The sequence below is a fragment of the Liolophura sinensis genome, chromosome 6, assembly GCF_032854445.1.
Source record: "Liolophura sinensis isolate JHLJ2023 chromosome 6, CUHK_Ljap_v2, whole genome shotgun sequence".
NCBI lineage: Eukaryota > Metazoa > Mollusca > Polyplacophora > Chitonida > Chitonidae > Liolophura > Liolophura sinensis.
Genome location: NC_088300.1, coordinates 37,747,538 through 37,768,226, shown reverse-complemented (window position 1 = coordinate 37,768,226; position 20,689 = coordinate 37,747,538). Strand labels below are relative to the sequence as shown.

At 37.3% G+C, this 20,689-nt stretch overlaps 1 protein-coding gene across 1 annotated transcript in view; it reads left to right on the top strand.

The window, feature by feature from the left end:
* Positions 1–594: 594 nt before the first annotated feature.
* The window catches only part of LOC135469237 (chromatin-remodeling ATPase INO80-like), a 37,939-nt gene continuing 17,844 nt past the window's right edge, over positions 595–20,689 (top strand). The window contains 23 exon segments of the mRNA XM_064747831.1: positions 595–740; positions 3,022–3,175; positions 4,139–4,239; positions 5,134–5,201; positions 5,472–5,603; positions 7,714–7,846; positions 8,418–8,470; positions 10,105–10,257; positions 10,735–10,788; positions 11,445–11,648; positions 12,351–12,546; positions 13,144–13,211; positions 13,750–13,804; positions 13,982–14,007; positions 14,009–14,071; positions 14,349–14,462; positions 14,870–15,168; positions 16,070–16,154; positions 16,814–16,931; positions 17,543–17,628; positions 18,589–18,753; positions 19,584–19,683; positions 20,280–20,422. Coding sequence (XP_064603901.1) covers positions 3,033–3,175; positions 4,139–4,239; positions 5,134–5,201; positions 5,472–5,603; positions 7,714–7,846; positions 8,418–8,470; positions 10,105–10,257; positions 10,735–10,788; positions 11,445–11,648; positions 12,351–12,546; positions 13,144–13,211; positions 13,750–13,804; positions 13,982–14,007; positions 14,009–14,071; positions 14,349–14,462; positions 14,870–15,168; positions 16,070–16,154; positions 16,814–16,931; positions 17,543–17,628; positions 18,589–18,753; positions 19,584–19,683; positions 20,280–20,422 — 2,559 coding nt within the window. The 5' untranslated portion in view covers positions 595–740; positions 3,022–3,032.

The window sequence follows — 20,689 nt, the reverse complement described above, 5'->3', positions numbered from 1 at the left end:
CAGGATTCTCTCATCAATGCGGTAGATGTATAAAATCAGGCTTTTGATGTAATATCCCAGGGTTAAGCTAAATGTCGATGAGAAGGACATTTTGCTGGTCGAAGAACCATTAAACCCTGTATATTGACTGTAATTCTTTTTGAGCAATGAGGTAATTTTTGTTAAGTTATATATAAGTTTCAAAGATTCACTCTAATTTCTTTACCGCAGCAACACTTTCACACCAATGATGGCGTTTAAGGATTTTATGTTGATGTAAGCGGCAGCAGTGCTTGCTGGAGATTACGATCTCTTGATGCCGGTCCTAGTAAATTCGATATGAGTATTTATGCTTTGGACCCTTCGTTAAGGTCCGGTTATTTCCGCAACAGTTCGGAATCGCAGGCCTGAAACTATCCTTTATAAAAACGCAATATGATGATCCCCGTCGAAATATTCATAGTTATTAAAAAATTTTCAAATTCTCCTATTTATTTGCTAACTAAGCCGTCTGTTAATAAAGAAAATATCATATATTGGCCCTGAGGTTTTTTTCTAACATTAACATTTTGGTGATGAGGTTGTACCGAATAATGGCGAGAGACCCCCTGCGAAGCAAGAGGAAAGTCATGAGGTTGGTTTTATTTGCCGCTGCCAGCCATAGCCAACGACTGATCTGCCATCGCCATATTGCCCTGCTCGCGGAGAAGCCTTGTAGACTGCACGGATGTAACTTTTCTCGGAGAAAAATACTGTGGAAGGTATGCTCTTCGTACTTCGTGGGCACTCCATTGCACTGGTTACAAAATTTATCTACACCTGTCAATGTCGAATATTGCAATTTGAACTCAAGTTTTGTCTCACGAAGCCTGTGTGTGAGCGTTGCATTCCAGTTGTGCAGCAGATCAAGCTGATACTAGGAAGACTGGCGGCTTGCGTTGGTTTGTCGATCATAGAAATGGGTCAATCTAGTCTTGTTCATAGTTTTAAGCCTATAAGTTAGTTGTTTGTTTTGGTACCGGTACTGATTGCTTGACACACTGAGTGACTGACAGTTTTCAGTTTCGTGGTAATCTATATCCTGTCGGCGTCTACTGATACTGTATATTTCCGCTGAGTACGGTACATGTAAATCTTGTCAGAAACGAGTTAGGTGGCCAAAGCTCTGGCTCATGTGTCCCTTTCTGTCGTGCTCTGTGACCGTCTAACTGCGGTTTGTGTAGTGTATACGGGGAAATATGAAAAGTTCATGTTGCTATGCCGTCACGTGGTGTAGGATATGACCATTATGTTGCCAATTCATTGAAGAATCTGCTTTTCACAATGAATATCATAACATGAGAATTTTACTTTACTACCTGAGATCATCCAAGCAATTTACTGGGATACATTACTTAACTGGCAGACAGCAGTAAAAGGTAACATGTGCAGGCATGGGCAGATGAAAAAGAGTGGAAGATCTTCTGAGAACTATAGCAGATAATAGTCACAAATCATAGTAGGCCAGTCAGCAAAACAAATTGTACACCATGTTCGTAAGTAGTACGCGTCAATTGCCGGCCTGAAATTAACATGTCACTTGATGTCTTCAGAATAAGCAAGGAATTCTGGGAAGGCCCAGCGAACATCCTGCACAAACTAGTCGCAGAAATGTAACTTTAATTTGAGTGGAGTTACAATACGAAATGAGATGAAGTGTGTTGTAATCCTGAAGAGTTATATTTTGTACACGGCTTCTTCAAAAAAAAAAAAGCTATGCCTTCATCAACAATAGGTGATAGTTGTGAACATTGTATTTGAATACTGACCGTAAAGAAAATCCCCATCAACAAACTCACATTTTTGCTTTATCTCTTCTGCACCTTTATCTCAGATGAATTTTTTGTTTAAATTATATTCCTTTGTTTTTTTTTTGTTTTTTTTTGATCATATATATTTATATGATTTAATTATCAACACTGCTGCGTATAACAGACTAGAAAATATTAAACTATTTAGTATTAATGACATTCCACAATTAAGTGCACTGTTGGGTGCAGTCTGACTTAATTAGGTGTAGTACTTTAACAAGAGTAGGTGATGTTACATGATTAAACACAACGTTTTGGCATGACATTTAATTCTTACCGATATGTGTGTCTTTTGCAATCCAGTACATGCTTTTTTCTTCTATGCACATGTATTCATGAGGTTATTGCATTTGAGTCAGTATTCCCAAGATTCAAAGCCCTGGGTTTAACATAAGTACCCACATTTTAGCTGGTTCACTCAAAAAATCCAAACAGCTTCTCATTCTGCACCAAGCTTTAATTTTCTGCGTACATGTATTTTAATCCAACATTTAAGGTGATTCACCCCAGAATTCAAAACAGCTTCTCAATCTGCACCCAGCTTTGATTTTTCTGAGTATTACAAATATCAATTAATGGTTTTGCACTGTATAATGCACGCATTGACTTTTATTGGTGTAAGTTGTGTTCACTTGTCATTGTACTTGCTATCTCCATCAGCAGCAGCTTCTCATATGTGTCTTGTCATTTTTGAAATAATACATGTGTCTATATACATGTATACTTGAAATAAACCAGCTTTCTGCACCTTTATGTTCGGTTTTGGTTAGATTCCTGTGATTTTGTTACAACTTATCTAATGTATGCCTGTCCATGAAAAAAACCAAGGTTGTCAGACATTGAATTGAAAACCTGTGTTTAGAGCGGGAAAAAAGTGGGTTTGACTTCATTGATCACATGCAGTATCGATATGGAATTTTTGGCACAATTTCCAGTCTTTTTGCTGATGTGTACTTCATTTTTACAGTTTCCAACATTAACAGTTGCTTAATTATGCCTCATGACTGCAGAAAGGCAAATGAAATGAACAGTCATTTTGTGATTTTTGATTTGTGGATGTATATATGTAGTTGCAAAAAAAGGAAGAAAATTTTCATTTCTTGTGTCTTAAATTGTGTAAAGAAAAAATGAAAATTGTTTTGTTATATTTTTCGAAACCAGTGATAAATGTATTAATGTGTGTTAATTTCAGGGCATTCCAACATGTCCTGTGAGACCACCCTAGAGCATAATTATGGGCAGAAGTTGGCCCTTCCACCCCATGTACAGAGGGTGGATACAGCCTTATGCTTGGAAAACTTCCTGAACTATGTTGAAAAGATGGTGAGCGCTCCAGTGGATGATAGGTAAGCCATTTCTTCACGCTGTCTTGGGAGTGGGGATCTAGAGCTTTCATGCTTTATCACAACTGGAATTTCATATAATTTAATACTTTATTTATTTAATCAAAATTGTACTGTGTTTGAAAAAGACACAGAAGTATTCTCCTGTGCATGTGTGTCACAATAACATGAATAAAGCTTGGATGGCTTATTCAAGAGTAACAATTTGCCGTACGAGCACATTAGAGAATATCTGAGAAGTTAAATTTTAATAAAAACAAAAAATTTCATAAATGATTTGGTTAATGTTAAAAAGGTTGTTACACATACTGTTGCTGTTATTAGTCCTTTTGACAATTTAGATACAGAAGAAGGGTTAATGATGAGAGATAAGTTGGAACCTTATCATTAAGAATATTAAATGTTGGACACAAATGGGGTAGACACCTCTGCTTCAGGCTTCTTCCACGAAAGGGCGGCACGACCTGTCAACCTAAAACCATCAGTGCAAACTAAAGCAGCCTAACGTTTAAATATTCTGTGTTTTCAGCTCTTGTTCAGTACATCTGTCATAAATAATATGTCCATACATGTGCTGCTAATAGGTCTAACAGGGGGTTTATATGTTTGGTATATGTATACTGGCAAATCCTCAAATAGTGGATTAAGATGCCCCAAAGTAAGTTTCTGTCATCTCATTTTTTAGTTGTCCTAGGTCGGGGATCACTGCATGTTAAGCATAATAATGAATCAAAAATGTTAGTACTTATATGCATTAAATGGGTAACTTCAACACTATACAGAGTTTCAACATGAAGTTAGCCTATACAAGTAGCAATATGTATATTTTATTTAATTATTTGATTTGTGTTCAGCGCATTACAGATTACAAAACTATGTTGGTCTTTTGTCAAGTTACAGGATGCAGTAATATTAAACTTGAGAGCTGGGTTATAACCTGGAAATGTATGCATATGTTTTTTATAGTGATGATAGTGACTCAGATAGTGATCTAGACTTGCTGAAGCCTTCAGAAAGAGGCCCAGATGGAAGTAAGGTGCTAAATGGAATCACCATCACAAAATCAGGTTTGTATCATCGCATAGTGATTAAATTAGAGAACAGTTTATTTTCTTTAATTTTAATAGAGTAAATGCATTTTTGAAACAGAAGATAGATTCTGCAGGGACCTAAATGAGTGTCCAGTTCATAAGTTAGAGTCACAAGCCAGGAAGAGGTACTTGAAAGAAAAAATAGGTTATGAAAACCCAGATGTCGAGGAAGGTACCAATGGTGTGAACGATGTAAACAAAACTGATAGGACCTCAGCTGACGCCTGTGAAAAGTAGGCCAATGTCACCATGGTGACTAAACTGATTTTGGTAGCTTCAAAGCATCCAAGTTGTGCTCCCTGTAGGATCTGTTCGAAGTTCAGAAGCCCTTCAGTGCTGCTCAGTATTGCTTTTTAGTGTCTACACAAAGTTGAAAAAATATTCACACTGGTAAATATTTATGTAGGCATACATAAACCATATCATGCAGAAATATGAGAGTTTGTGTTTTCATATATAACCAGACAAAATGGATGAAATTTAAGTTATTTTTATCACAGACTTCTGTCATTGCCACTTGGGTAGTAGTGAAATGTCAGCTGTCTGGCGATCACTGCAGTGATATGTTGGACCCTATTGTTGATATTTCTCCCGCCATAAGTCTAGACATAAATAGCAATGACGTAAGTGCACATTGATTGTTGAATTATTTTATCCTCCAGTTAAGTTTGCTGAAAAGAGGATTAAATAGTGAAATACTGGCTTTGCTGGACAGGTCATGAAGGTGGTACAACACAGATGGGTATATGATAGGCATTGCTATTAATTTAATAGTTATTGTCATCTTTGCTTTGATAATCATGTGGGTCTGTCTTGGTGTCTAATCCAGAACCTTTGGATGTGAAGTTCTATTTGATTTATGTTCTACAGAGAGAAAAGCTGACAAGACTAGACTTTATAATTTTACAAAAGTGAAAAAAAGCAGGAAGTGGATTAAGGTAAGGTTTGTTACATGTATATGACTGTATTGCTTTTTGCAGTGTGTTTCTTGTTCACATGAATAAAGGCATATGAATCATTGTTTTTGAAAATCTGTTTTGAAAAGTTAAGAGAGAGTAAAGAATATGAAAATATATAAAAGTAGAAGTTAAAGAGGCAATCTACTGTTACAAGGAGAGGAATTAACATGGAGTATGAAAGAGAAGATGATACCATATTGTAATAAATCAAAGAGCCTAAAAAAATGGTAATGTGATTGTTTGTTAAAGAATATCTTGCTGAGTGATAGCTCATCAGATGAAGATGAAGAGAGACCCATCAGCAATGAAGGCTTGCAGCATATGCTCAAGATCCACAGATGCCACAGGAAGTACCAGATGCAGTTCTACCAGGACCCAGAGGTGAGCAGCACCATCAAAAAACCCTGGGTGCTTATCACCATCTTGAATATTTAAAATATAAACAAAACAAGAACAGTCAATTGTGAAGATAAGTCTGTGATGATACAGGTGTTTCAGCATGGCATCATTTTGATATCCCTTTGCAGGGGAAAAATAAGCAGTCGCAATTGGCGAATTGCGACTGTATGAACTATTTTGGTGAGTACCTGACTAGTTTTATCTTGATCGCCATTCTATTTCTGGCGAGTAAAGTGTCAGCATTGTATGTTTATTTTTCTTGAAATTCTTGCAAGGATATAAAACTTGCACCAGTCTAGATTTAAAGTTACAACATCAGCGGAACCCAGCATTAACTGTAGACGTCAAGCTCAGCAAGTCATGTCCGAGCTCCTATCGAATGCCAGACGATAATCTCTGTCACATTCCCCTGATAGTCCATAGTAAAAGACATGCTGATATGAAATGCACAATTGAATCCCTGGCAGCAGAGAGACTTTTTGTTAGCACAAGAATCCATGTGGTACCAATGATTCCTGCTTACCTACCATATAAAAATCTCAAACAGAAGTGTGTTGAAAATGTTTCGTTTGGCAAGTGGTTTTCATGTTTTTTATGGTGCAGAGCAGTGTGAATGAAGTTAAAATTGATTCCATTTTCATTTGTATTCATTGCAATTAAAACAAAAAATAGCAGGGTGGTGATTGAAGAAGGTAGTTGTTGTTTACTGCAAGTTTGAAAGCTGAACTCAGCTGGTTGCTGATCCCCTGTGAAGACAGAACTGATGTTGCCAAGGCTCACAATTGAGAATGGATTCACAAAATGTTCACTGTTTTCAGTGAATAATTCAAATATCTACACCATTTTACCACAGATTTTTGGTGGTCGAGTACCTTGTACTGAATTCCATCCTTCTGTGTGAAGTACAACTATAACGCACATAGTAGGCGCCCCTGGTAGTTTTATGCAGACTTCAGCAGAATAACCACCAACTGTGGACAGAGTAAGGGATGTTTAAAGTGTATTCTATCATGCAAACAAGATGAAGTTCAAGTTATCACCGTCTATATTATCTGCTGTGTAGTGAGTTAGATAGCCACCTTCACCGTGTAAACAACGATCAGACTAGCTCTGTAGGGCTGTGATTACGTATACTATCACAGCCCTGTCTTACTCCATAAGCTTACCTTGAACACCTCTCTACTTCCCTTTCTGGCCTCAGTATACAATAGCGGGGCACTAACTAATTTGTCTGTCCGTAGTCACAGTCATCTCAGCTATCAATTCCAGGTAGGTGTTCCCATGTGTCATCAATAGTAAACCCACACAAGCATGAAACCACAGTGAAAAATTGGATAAAATTAACTTCAGCCACCATGTTTGAATACATACTCCTCACAGCCCATACAAGGGAGATAACTACTGACAATTGTAGCATATTTTGTACTAGTTTAATCTTTTCTTCGATTTTGTTTAATTTATTCGAGAAATGTTTTTAGTGATCAGTGTTGATTATGGTTCCCTCTAGGTGGTTACTGGTAAGATTGATCCTAACAAGTTAACCAGAATGCGTGTCTAAAGGTTTAACTTACTTAACAGTGGCAGTGTTAAATGTATACATAATTCCCCTCACTGTGAGGAGTATGCATTCAAACATGGTGGTTGGGGTTGGTGTTGGAATTTATCCAGTTTCCCTTATAGTTTCATGCATGTGTGGGTTTACTAGTGATGACACATGGGAACACCTACCTGGAATTGATAGCTGAGACAACCGAGACTACAAACAGAGACATTATTTGGTGCCCAGCAGTAGTATATTAAAGTCAGCAAGGGAAGTACAGAGGTGTTCAAGGTAGGCTTGTGGAACAAACTTACAGAGCTAGGAGCAGACATATTTAACATATTGTCTGAGCAAAGAAAAAATTGTGGCCCCTAGTCGCATGGCTTTGCCCCTAAACAGTTTCTGACTGGGAAGCAAATTTGTGGTGATTGTCTTCATTATTGCTTATATCCTGAAAATGAAAGAGAATTGTTTTATGTTAAAATCTGGCACCAGTCTACTTATTCTTTGTAATTCTAGATGTAGCTATTGTTTATTTGTTTATCTTTGCAGCTGCACCAGTTTCAGTATTACAGTACAGGTCTTCTTTCTAACTATGACAAATTCCCAGAACATAACAAACTTATCGCTGGACCAAAAAAGAAAATCTCGAAGGAATATAAAAAGATGGAAAGAAAAATGAAAGGTCTGTGTTTATGTACACTGAAACTGTCAATGTACACTCAAACTGTTGTGATTTTTCAGATTTTTTTTTGTTTGTGAGAAATTTGATTATTTTGATGTTTGTCCGCAGTGACAGCCAAACACATAAAGACATTTTATCCCTCTGCCACTTTGGCCATGGAGTGTTGTCTTTGTCCATCTGCTACACTTTCCTTGTTTCCAATACAGAGTTTTCTGTGTCAATACAGAGGTTTCAGTGCTCTTTCTGTGGGTCCTGTTTGCTGACATTTTGAAAATTAACTTAAACTAGAGAAGAATCATAAAACTCAAAGATTACATTGAGAAAGTGTGGAGATTGATTTTGTAGAACCAGTTGAATCCGTGTTAAAGTTTTGCATAATTAATGATTTTCTTGATTGTGATTGGTCATTTGTTTCTGTACAACATCTGCTGTATGCAGACATATTTATCTATATGGCGTCAATTCCAAACTGGTGTTGAAACAAGAAAAGAATAATTTACTCATTATAACTTATTTATCTCAAGACTAGTAAATACAGGTCTTACTTTATGTCATTGTAATTTTGTTTTAGCTAAATTGAAGAGACTAAAGAAAGAACATATTAATGATGGATCAGATCATGAGGTAAGATAACAGATATTTTGTGGTTGCATCCTGTTTCTGCCCTAGTGGATAACAACACAAGAATTTCAGTCTGATGTATCTATGCCTTTTTTTAGGACATCTCATTGGCGTCTCATGCTGGCTTGGTTCTCTGGGCTGATGTGGTTCACTGTATATCTCTTGACCAATGAAGGATGTGTGTTCATATCAAGCAACCTTTGGTCTGGGATTTCTCTGGTCTTTTCTTAGGGTTAGACCAGTATGGCTGTGGCATAAATAAGATAAATAAAATAAATATCCTTTGTAAATAGGGGAATCTTACTTTAGTGACTGGGGGCCTCAGTGGCTCAGTTGGTTAGCGCGCTAGCGCAGCGTAATGACCCAGGAGTCTCTCACCAATGTGGTCGCTGTGAGTTCAAGTCCAGCTCATGCTGGCTTCCTCTCCGGCGGTATGTGGGAAGGTCTGTCAGCAACCTGCAGGTGGTTGTGGGTTTCCCCCCGGGCTGTGCCCGGTTTCCACCCACCATAATGCTGACCGCCGTCGTATAAGTGAAATATTCTTGAGTACTGTGTAAAACACCAATCAAATAAATAAATAAATAAATATTTTGGTGACTGATAACATTCCTCAATGTTTTCCCCCTGCACTTTTCATCCAAATATGGCAATATCTTTGCTGAAATGTCTCCACATTTCATTGTCATCTTGCGTTCAGCATGAAGGGAATAGTGCAACGACTGGTTGACCCGTATCAGTATAATGGCTCGGGCGGGGCGGCTTACTTGCCTTCGGTAAGTCGTCTCAGTGAAGCAGCACTAAATAAAAGAGCGGTGGAAATCCGTCCTGCAACAAGGAGGCACATTACACGTACATGCACCCTAATGATTCCTTCGTCGTCATATGACTGAAAAATTGTTGAGTACGACGTTAAACCCCAAGCACTCACTCACTCACTCATTGTCATCTTTAAATGGTCTGCCAGTGGAAACATTTTGAGTAATTTATTAAACAACAATCAAATAAAGTATGAAAAGTGTTGTTATAAGATGTAAATTAGGTGCAGACAGGGTCATAAAATGCTCAACATTTGATTGTAAGAAGTATGAACTATAACCAATTTGTGTGGGAAATCTCCAAATTAGTGAACAAAACTTAACTTCTAGGAGCGTATGTTTATGATCTTTACCAAGTGATAAGAGGGTGACAGCAGAACAGAGCATTCCATGTTTTCTTTTTATCTTTCTTTTCTGCTTAGTTTGAATGGCCAAGACCAAAAGTTTCCTGCATTAGCAATGGGTAACCCCTGTTTAATATCATGGGTAAAGCAGCTTAAGGTCCTTAAAATGTGAATAAAACATGGTATGATTTCTTGCCATGATATCTGTTAGTGTAAACCACATGGGGGAGGTGTCCCCTATTTCAATTTGAGTATAATTTTTGTGTCTTTCCATTTTTTAAAAAATTTATATAATTTAAAAGGTCTGCCAGCAACCTGCGGATGGTCGTGGCCCCCCTTCCCCGGGCTCTGCCCAGTTTCCACCCACCATAATGCTGGTCGCCGTCGTATAAGTGAAATATTCTTGAGTACGGCGTAAAACACCAATCAGATAAATAAATATAATCTAAAAAAGTATTTAATGTATTCAATTTTACAGGATTCTGCTGACCTTGATCCAAAGATTTTGGAGGCAATTTTAAATCGGCGACATCAGAGTGGAAAGGGCAAGATTAAGAAACTCACCCCAGAGCAGGCAGATGCTAAACGAAAGAAAATTTGGGTTTCTCTTTCAAAAAAAGAAATTCCAAAAGTGAGTAGCAATGGTTTGAGATGATTTCAAAGTCACATTACCAGGTCTTTGTGATTATCAAAATAGGAAAAGTTTTCTAGTAAACAAAATGTGAAGCTGTTTGTTCAGTATGTGTCCATGACTTGTTTTCTAGTAAATATTTTATTTTCTTAATTAATTTTTATTTAATTTTTTATTTTCTGTTGCCTTTATTAAGGGGCATCTCTTCGTTAAAGCTTTTGTGCCAGTGCAATGGATTTTTCTTGCTTTGTTTGTGCAGGTGCATGGGCGAATGTGTGTGTTTGGATGTGGGGCAAATTTCTGTGTGTCACTGTTAAATTTGTGACAAACTACATGTAATTAGCAGTGAAAGATTGTACCTTGCAAACACACTATGTCTTGGCTGCTGTGCTTGTAGTCAAGCTGTATTTTAAGAGCATTGCATACTTATTATATCTTGATTATCCCTTTTTTTTTTTTTTTTTTTTTTTTTGCCAGGCTCACAAGCAGAAGGTTTCAGCCAGAAAAGAAATGTTATCACAGTTGAAAAAGGTAGGGAGGTTTGCTTTTATTCTGCATGGTGCCTGTGGCAAAATATGACAAGATAAACATGGTGACACTTTATGACAAAAACAAATGAGGCTTCAAGATTCGTAATGTGTGCTTTGCTCTCAAAGTTTATTAATAGAGTGTAATGTGTATGAAGTACCCATGAAAGCCAGCAGTAGGGTATAAAGCGAGTCTCTAAGTGGCAAAAACATGCACGAAAATGTAAAATATTACGGAACAGAATGGAAATACAAATAACCACAAATGGTATTGCTTGTTCAGTGCAATATGTAAACAGGTCAGTGCTGAATCCACCTGTTTCTCAAGGCAGACTTAAATGGCACAAAACACATCCTGAAAACTAGCTAAAACACAAACAGAAGAGAGAATTGCAGCGAAGCTGTGATGAGGGAGGTATATATGGGGAAAATTTCTTTCCACTTTACTACTTTGCCTTTGGATAATACCTGCTGTTCTTGTGTTTTTTTTGAGGAACAGGCGGTTGTTGAATTGTTATAAGCTTTGGCAAGGATGCAGAAGGTGTGGATTCAAACTTGGTCTTCCTCAGGGAATTTGTATCTGATATTCACTGTAAGCTTATTTTCCACAAATGTATGGTAAGCAACAATTAAATGTGTAAAAAAATTTGGTTTTCTCAGTGTGCTCAACAGTGTATGAAAGAGTCGAGGAGAAATGCTATACAGTCTCAGAAAGTCATGAAAGAAACCCCTCAAAGGGCGAGGCGTCTGACAAGAGAAATGATGATCTACTGGAAGCGCTTTGAGAAGGTGGAAAGGGAGCACCGGAAGAAAGCCGAAAAAGAAGCCCAAGAACAACGTAAAATAGACCTTGAGTTGAGAGAGGTAAATTACCTTTGGTTTTAGTAATTGAACTGTTTGTTTTTTTAACCCTGCTTAAATGTAAGTATGATATCTGATGATAGTTTTGCCCTGCTCATTTCTGGGGTTGGAGGGGCCATGAGCAGTTTGGTAATATCTTGAAAACTACAATGAGAGGTTTCATGAGACTCATAGGTTACATTAAATCTGTATAACCACAGGTCAGGTTTGAAAACTATCCCAGTCCATGCATGAATTTTGCATATTTTAAGGAATTCCAGTGATGTTGTTGGTTTCTTTTCAACTGCACTAAATTTTGCCCAATTGTGATAAAATTTTGTTTGCAGTTTCATTTTGTGTAAGGTCAGGTCAAGATCAAAACCCATCTGAACCTGTGCATAAGTTTTGTGTGCTTTAAGATTTCCATTGGTTTACAAGCAATAACTCCTGAAGAATATCCTCCAATTTTGATAAAGCTTTGCTCGCAGGTTCAGGTCTCAAGTCTCATAACCAGCTTGATCCGTACATAAGTTTCATATTGTTCTTATAGTTATTACATTATGCTATTATCATGTTATTACATTATGCTATTATCATGTTATTACATTATGCTATTATCATGTTATTACATTATGCTATTATCATGTTATTACATCATCTATCTTTAAAGCAGTGCAAAAGTGAAATTTTATTTCTTTCTCAGAAGATGAATTCTTTGTTTCACAGGCACGACGACAGCAGAGAAAACTGAACTTCCTCATCACTCAGACTGAGTTGTATGCCCATTTCATGGCGCGTAAAATGACAGGAGCCACCGAAGCTAATAGAGACAATATTCTGTCCAAGCTCGATGAGCGACGACCAGAGAGGAAGCATGAGGTTAAGGGCGGGCTGCTAGTGGACGAGGAAGAGGATGACTATGGTACTACTGCTCTATTGATTTCTCACACTTGTCACATTTTCTTATTCCCTTGTATAATTTTGATAACTTTCTGGAGGCATTAGTAGCCTAATGGTTTTCAGATCTTCTCTTGGCAGCCGAATGGTTTTCAGATCTACTCTTGGCAGCCTAATGGTTTTCAGATCTACTCTTGGCAGCCTAATGGTTTTCAGATCTACTCTTGGCAGCCTAATGGTTTTCAGATCTATTCTTGGCAGCCTAATGGTTTTCAGATGTACTCTTGGAAGCCTAATGGGTTTTAGAGCTGCCCTTAACACTGCCAGTCCTGTAGTACTAAGCACACTCACCTTTGCATTCATGTATTTATTTATCTAGTTGATTTTTGTGTAAAGCCAAACTTTCATCACGTGATACACAAATATGCACAACATAGTGTAGAAGACAAATGGTATTCAAGAAACATTAAACCCTTAACCTCTGGTCCACGGTCTGCTCCTTGCATACTTATAAATATTGCTATTGTTATGTTATGGGCAGGAAGTTCCCAGCAGTATCTAGGGATGTTTCTCATGTAGCTTTACCTGGTTTACCAAGACAGTGTATTTCTTTTTTGAACAGACAGTGAACGGCTGAAAGAGGTGGCTTTGAAAAATGCTGAAAGTGCTTATCAAGCTCATCAAGCCAGGGTAAACTATTGTGTCATTGTGAAATGTAAGAAATACTGTGAGCAAATATGGTCCGTGTTAGTGTGAAAAGGTTATTCAAGATATTGAATATTAATAATAGCTTCTAGAAGGCAAAGTCTTGAGTATGCATTATGTGAATATGTCCTTTAATGTTGATGTTTATATTATGTCACTTAGTGATTTTTAACCATGCTATGTGCTCACGTTAATAAACATGATTTCAACTGAATCCTGGCCACAAGATCATGAAGCAATCTTGGACTTAAGTCAAAAACTTCAGTCATTAAATTTCGTATATTCTTTTCCATTATTTTAGCTGAAATTTGCTGTACTTTAATTTACCTAGAATATCTGTTTTCAAGCAAAATTTCCACGTTGTAATATAAGAAACAACCATTTTAAAGTTGTATGAAATTTGAACTTAAGTCTAAAAAGGCTGTGTGATCCGACAGTCTGCTCTGTGCTTAAAGTCTTGAATGTTGTAGCACGGGCACGAACGAGCGTGTGCATTTGTTTATGCCATGTTCTCTCTGTTTAGAGGGAAGCCTTTGATTATCATGCTACTCGAAGAATCCCTTCTGCTGAAGATCCTTGTAAGTATATTCTATCATTTTGGGTTCTTTGTGACCATTGTCCTGGGTATTTACATTCCACCTCAGTCGACTTATCTCATGTCGAATATGCCATTTATAGTTTAAAATCTTAATCTTTGTGAAGAAAATAGGATCATGTCTTTATTTGAACAAAAAGACCTGTGTTTTGTTTTTCAGTGAGCTTTGCCAATCCTTCAATAAGCCTCAGATGTGGACAAACCTCAGCCAACAATATTTGAGGGGAAGTTAAAGGGCTACCAGCTAAAGGTCAGTATGTTTTCAGTACTGTTAATATATAGCTGCTCTCCAGCAGTATGTGTCCACATTTGTATGTATTGAACTTTTAATGTTGAGGTAACATTGATAACAGAAGTGCTCTTGACTGGTACATGTAGATCTGTTCATATTATTATTATTATTTTATCAGTAAAATGTAAACAACTCAAATCATCTGCTGATGAATCATTGCCATTTCTAGTGCTCAAAATAAAAATATGAAAATGGGTAGGTGTTTCGTTTTTCACTTTTAAATCTTCTGTTTCAGGGCATGAACTGGTTAGCCAATCTCTACAATCAGGGTATTAATGGGATCTTAGCAGATGAGATGGGATTAGGGAAAACTGTGCAGAGTATTGCCTTCCTGGCTCATTTAGCTGAGGTATCGTTATGCTGTTTAATACTATGACCAGGCATTGCATTTGTGGAATTACAGTTTTAATTTTGTGTTGTGTGTTTTGCATATTAGCTTATGTCCAGCTTACATAAAACTTGATTTGTTATTTAGTGTGGAATGTTAATAAAAGAATCAATGTAATGATTTTATTTATCGAGGGTTATTACTAAACTCAAATGAATATAATTTGCTTTTCCCCGGAGCCCTCTAACAATAAAACATATAATGATTACTACAGTGTCGCCAAAGTATAGGTCTCTGTTGAGGAAACCATTTGATCATTATTATTATCATTATTTATTCCCCCTCTCCCTCCCCCCCCCCCCCCCCCCCCCCCCCCACTACGTTAAGATGCAGTAGTTGTGAACAATCAGTTCTTATTTGACCATCAGTACCAAGGCATATGGGGCCCATTTCTGGTGATAGCGCCTGCCTCTACACTGCACAACTGGCAGCAGGAGTGTGCCCGCTTTCTGCCGCGCTTTAAAGTGGTGCCCTATTGGGGGAATACCCAGGACCGTCGTATACTGAGGAAGTTCTGGGACCAGAAGTGCCTCCATACAGAGGAAGCTTCCTTCCATGTTGTCATCACAAGCTATCAGCTAGTCATTCAGGACGTCAAGTACTTCCAGCGCATAAAGTGGCAGTATATGGTGTTAGATGAAGCCCAGGCTATCAAAAGCAGCTCCAGGTGTGTGTGTAAATCTAAGCTATATCGGGTGGAACCTTGGTGATTTTGTTGCCGGAGATTAAATGCTGTACTAAATGCTATTTCACTTATGTGACAGTGATTTTGTTTTCTTGACTGGATTGCCAGTTGTCTGATGTTCTGAGTTTAGGCCATTTTCTCATTTTTCACACACTGCTAAGTGATCAATACAAGCTCACTATGTATCATCAGTGTATTGAGAAACATAAAAATAATGCTTTCACCGGTGAATAATTTTGGCATCAACTTGAATTCAGTGTAATTTTCTGCTTCACTTTCAATACATGTACCAGTGAAATGATTATTTTTCACAAGTAATTTTCTGCTTCACTTTCAATACATGTACCGGTGAAGTGATTATTTTTCACAAGTAATTTTCTGCTTCACTTTCAATACATGTACCGGTGAAGTGATAAGTATAGACCTGGCTGTGTATCATTATTACAGTGTAAGCTATCTAAACTTCTGTTCAGATTATGTCAGTACCAAACTGCTTAGGTAGTCATCTATTGATCACTGAACTTTAATGAACTTGATAACACTTTGAATCACCCTGTGTCATATGATTTAGCTCAGCTGATTTTTTTTTTTTTTGTTTTTTTTTGCCTGATTTCGGCATTTTTATTTGAGATGTCCTGACACTCAAAATATGAAAATGCTTGTGACATTTCAAACTGAAGGTATCCTTTCGTTATTCTGGAAGACTAAAACTGTCCTGGAAATGTCCTGGATTTTGTAACAGGCTGAGGTTATTTGTTATTCTGTGTCTCATATCAGGCAATTCCTTATGTAAAAGTCCTTGTCATTTGTAAACTGTTATTTGAGTTGTTTTATGAATCCCTTATAAACTGCAGTGCCAAAACTCTGTTTCTGTCTGTTTCAGCGTTCGATGGAAGATCCTGCTGGGTTTTAATTGTAGGAATCGCTTGTTACTGACGGGCACCCCGATTCAGAATAGCATGGCAGAGGTTAGAGTGAAAGGCTGAATCAATGGGTGTTGCGCATTTTACACAAGTTATAAAACAAAACAAGCAGAAGTTCAAGTCGTTATTATTTTATTGTATCTTAATTAGAATTGACAGTATCCCCAATTAGAATGACAAAACAGCTTTTATTCACACAGAGCGTTAATAGCTTTTACTACAGAGACTGTGTTAGAAATGGCTGTGGGATACCATGTGTCATCAGACCAGCAGTTCCTTCTCACCGTGTTCATGCTTCATTCTGATCAGTTGAATTTGTTGTTGTTGCACATGTCTTTGAGTCTGCCTCAGTGGATAAAATTTACCTTGTATTGTTAAAGGCAAATGAAAGTCATTAAATATAAATTTTGATGCTGATGTATATATGATACTGAAAATGTCTTTGTGGTGGAGAGTGTAATCCAACTTTTCAAACAAGCTTCAAAACACTTCTCAAATGTCAGTCGAACTCAAAGAAAATTCAAAGAAATGCAGGAATTGTATTAGCACTTTGCAATATCATTCACATGTTGGATCTACAAATTGAAAGGTGAAGAAAATTTAAATATCAATCAAATAACATTGAAACATTGTCATGTTTTTAAGTTTTCTTCTCCTTTAATGTATACTCCAACTTAATATGTGACTTTTTTTGTCTGCTTCAGCTGTGGGCCTTGTTACATTTCATAATGCCAACCATGTTTGATTCCCATGATGAGTTTAACGAGTGGTTTTCTAAAGATATAGAGTCTCACGTGGAAAGGCAGTCAGGCATTGATGAAAGTAAGTTTGAGCCCACTGTGATTATTTCCTTTGTTTATTTACTCTCTGGGTGAACACCATTAGGTCTTCAGGCTTATAACCCACACTGCTTAATTTTTTTTTAGATATAATGTTAGTATTCTGTTATTTTATAACCACTTAATGTATGTAGGCATGAACGTTGATCATATGTGAAATTAATACCGATAGGTTACAGACTCTATTCAGAAATCTGACTTATGTGTTGGTTTGGGCCTTTAACCCACCCTGTGTTATGTGGCCACCTGTTTTAAGTGGCCACTTATTTAGTCTCCCTTCACTGGCCACATACAGCAGGTTCGACTGTACATTTCCTCAAGTTCAATAATTTCATTGGTTTGTATTCATGAAATTACATGTACCCATTAGCCCTGAATTCTAACAAGCACTGAAAAATCCAATGTAATTCTGTCATTTCTGTAGAATGTCGTTAGTTAGCTTCATTCCTATGCTAATGAGCTTTCAAGAGGATTTAGATGTTATTTTGGGGTCTTTGTTGAATTGACCCCAGGAATATGATTTGATGGTTAATCATTGGTGGTGCCAGCTTAAAGGTGCAGGCTGAAGTAACTGTGATGAATGTTTGACTTTAGATCAGCTGTCCAGGTTACACATGATCCTCAAACCATTCATGTTGAGGAGAGTCAAGAAAGATGTGGAAAATGAACTTTCTGACAAGGTAAGAACAGCTTTCATCAGTCACTTGATAATGATGTTAATAACTACATCAAAACATTATGTTAAGGGTCCAAGAGGTTGTATATCCAAGAAAACAATCTCCTGTAGAAAAACTTGGGACAGCTTTGTATTAAATTGCCATTATCCTGTGCATTTTTTTCTGTAATATCACATTGAAGTAAGTAGTTAATAGCTATGTACTAGAGCAACAGTAATGTCAAGTTTGGACGGGAGAATATCTGCTAATTAGTGTGTCTATCAATATGGCTGGGGAGGAGGGGGGGGCTCCGTGGCTCATTTGGGTCTCTCACCAATGCTGTGAGTTCAAGTCCAGCTCATGCTGGCTTCCTCTCCGACCGTATGCGAGAAGGTCTGCCAGCAAGCTGCAGATGGTCGTGGGGTTCCCCCAAGCTTTACCTGGTTTCCAACCACCATAATGCTGGCCACCATCGTAAAAAGTGAAATATTCTTGAGTACAGCATAAAACACCAATCAAATAAATAAATAAATAAAAATAGCTGGGATATCCCCCATCATATTCTGGTTTGTCACATTGTAATAAAATAAACAGTATCAAGTTTTCAGTTGCAAAGGTGGATTGTTTATGCCATATTTTCAGTTGCAAAGGTGGATTGTTTATGCCATATTTTCAGTTGCAAAGGTGGATTGTTTATGCCATATTTTCAGTTGCAAAGGTGGATTGTTTATGCCATATTTTCAGTTGCAAAGGTGGATTGTTTATGCCATATTTTAAAAAAAAACTAAGTACTGCTTCTCGTTCATGACATTAGTCATTACTCTTGCTGTCCATTACAGTTTTGCTGACTGCAATCTCCCATGTCGTATCTTGGCTTATTGCATTGTAATGAAATAAACTAGCAGTGACAGATCTTGTGGCAGTTCTTTCTGGTTGATAAGAAATCAGTGTGACAATGACTGAAGATGTTTGTATATGTTTCAGATTGAAATCCTGGTATATTGTCCTCTAACAACTCGTCAGAGGCTGCTGTACCAGGGGGTGAAGAACAAAATCTCAATAGAGGATCTGATAAGCTCCACATCTCATGCCTCGCAGGCCCAGTCCACAACCAGTAGCCTTATGAACCTTGTCATGCAGTTCAGAAAGGTATTCCTTGATCTCACTGCAGTGTAATACCATACTCAAGATTTTGTCAGTTATATGTGGGCTGTGAGTTTTATTGGTGGAGAAAACTGCAGTAAAGCAGTCACTTTCCCACATGTGACATTCTGTACTTCTGATTGGTGGATAGCTAGTGGTCTCCAGTCAACTTCATGTAAGACTACACAAGGGCAGTGTCAGCCCTGTCTTTGTCACAATCAACACAGTACCACATGTAATCACAACATGTAATTGTCATGACCACTTCCTATAATTCTACCCTATATCTTCTAATTTTTGGGACACCTGATCTGGTCATTTTAGCCAATATTGAGTTCCTTTTTTCTCACAAGGTTAAACCGTCCAGTGAACAACGTACTCATATCTTTACTTTTCCAAAAGGCTGGTAAAGAAATGTAATATTCTACTTTCAACACTACTAATATCTGTCCCATAATTTAGAAGAATTAGGGTATCCAATACAAGGGTAGATAACTGCAGCTTGTTAATTTACTGAATGAGCATGCAGTTCGAGTAAAACTGTGCATATTATTATCTTAGACATTGAGCTGGTTTGAGTAGAGTTGTAGAGATTGAGAATGATAACATCCTTCAAGATTTAAGGCCTGCAGTAAAATAAAATGTTATTCCACACATGCAGTACATTTTATAGCAACAGACATACGGTGAGGTGATTTGTATCATTTTTTCCCCCAATGCCTTGTGTTTTTTTTAATTGTTCATATTGTAATGTGACATGAATGGAATCCTGTTTTTGTTTTAACACCTTGGAAACAGCCTGTTACTAGACCATTATAACACTATCCATTTGTCAGGTGTGTAATCACCCCGAGCTGTTTGAGAGGAGAGAAGTAAGGTCTCCATTTTACATGAGGCTTGATCCCTACCACATGCCTAAACTCATCTTCAGGGACGGTGAGTCAGAAGCTGGTGTTATCTGTCATGTTTTATCTTCACTCTCATACCATTGTACTCAACACATACAGGACCTTAAAAACCATGAAAGCCTTAAATTTGAAAATAGCTTTCAGGGCCAAATGCACGGACATTTTGATACCCTTTAGGGATGCCCAAATTACAGGGAATATGCCTAATAGAATTAATGTAAATTACACATTAACAAAATTACACATTAACAAAATTTAATGTGTTATGTGCCATTAATTTCCAGTTTCTTTATATGAGAAAATATTTTAGCCCAAATTAACCTACTGAAAGAGTGTTCAACTTATAAAGCTTTAACCAAGTTTTTTTCACAAAAAAATCATAAACAAAGTCAGTGATTGGCTTTGTCAAGAGAGATGTGGAAAATAACCTTTCAAAGTGAGAACAAGCGCTTTCTCTTGTGACGTTTGTTACAGTATTTAGGAAAAAGTACCTTATTTAGACATTTAATGCCCCCTTGTGTTCTCTGCACATTGTTTGAAAGACAAAAAGTGCAATTACCCTGACGAATATTTGTGTGAAAAAATATGGCTCAGTTCATGCAGTTGAACCTGGTTTTGTTGCAGGTCTCTTATCCACCAGCATCCCCAGCAAAGATCATCTATTGTTTAATAGGCTCTTCATCTTCTCATCAGATCATATTCATCACTCATTATTTCCTCCAGGACACACAGGTGAGATATTTACAGGACAGACAACTTACACCTTATAAATATAATCTGAACTTCTGTGGCCAATTTATTATGTAACATCTCCTGAACAATACTTGGGGAAGAAAAGCTCCTCGAAAGCTGGAATGTATGAAAGGGCTAGAGACTATAGCTGATGACAACCTGCTTGGGCAAATATACCTGATAGGTGAGGACGTTAATTGTGTAAAACAGTTTACTTAGCACATTCAGCTACCACTATAATCTAGCGTCTGAAGATTTCTTCATGTTCATTGCTCACAAATGCATAATTTGTCTTTTTCAGG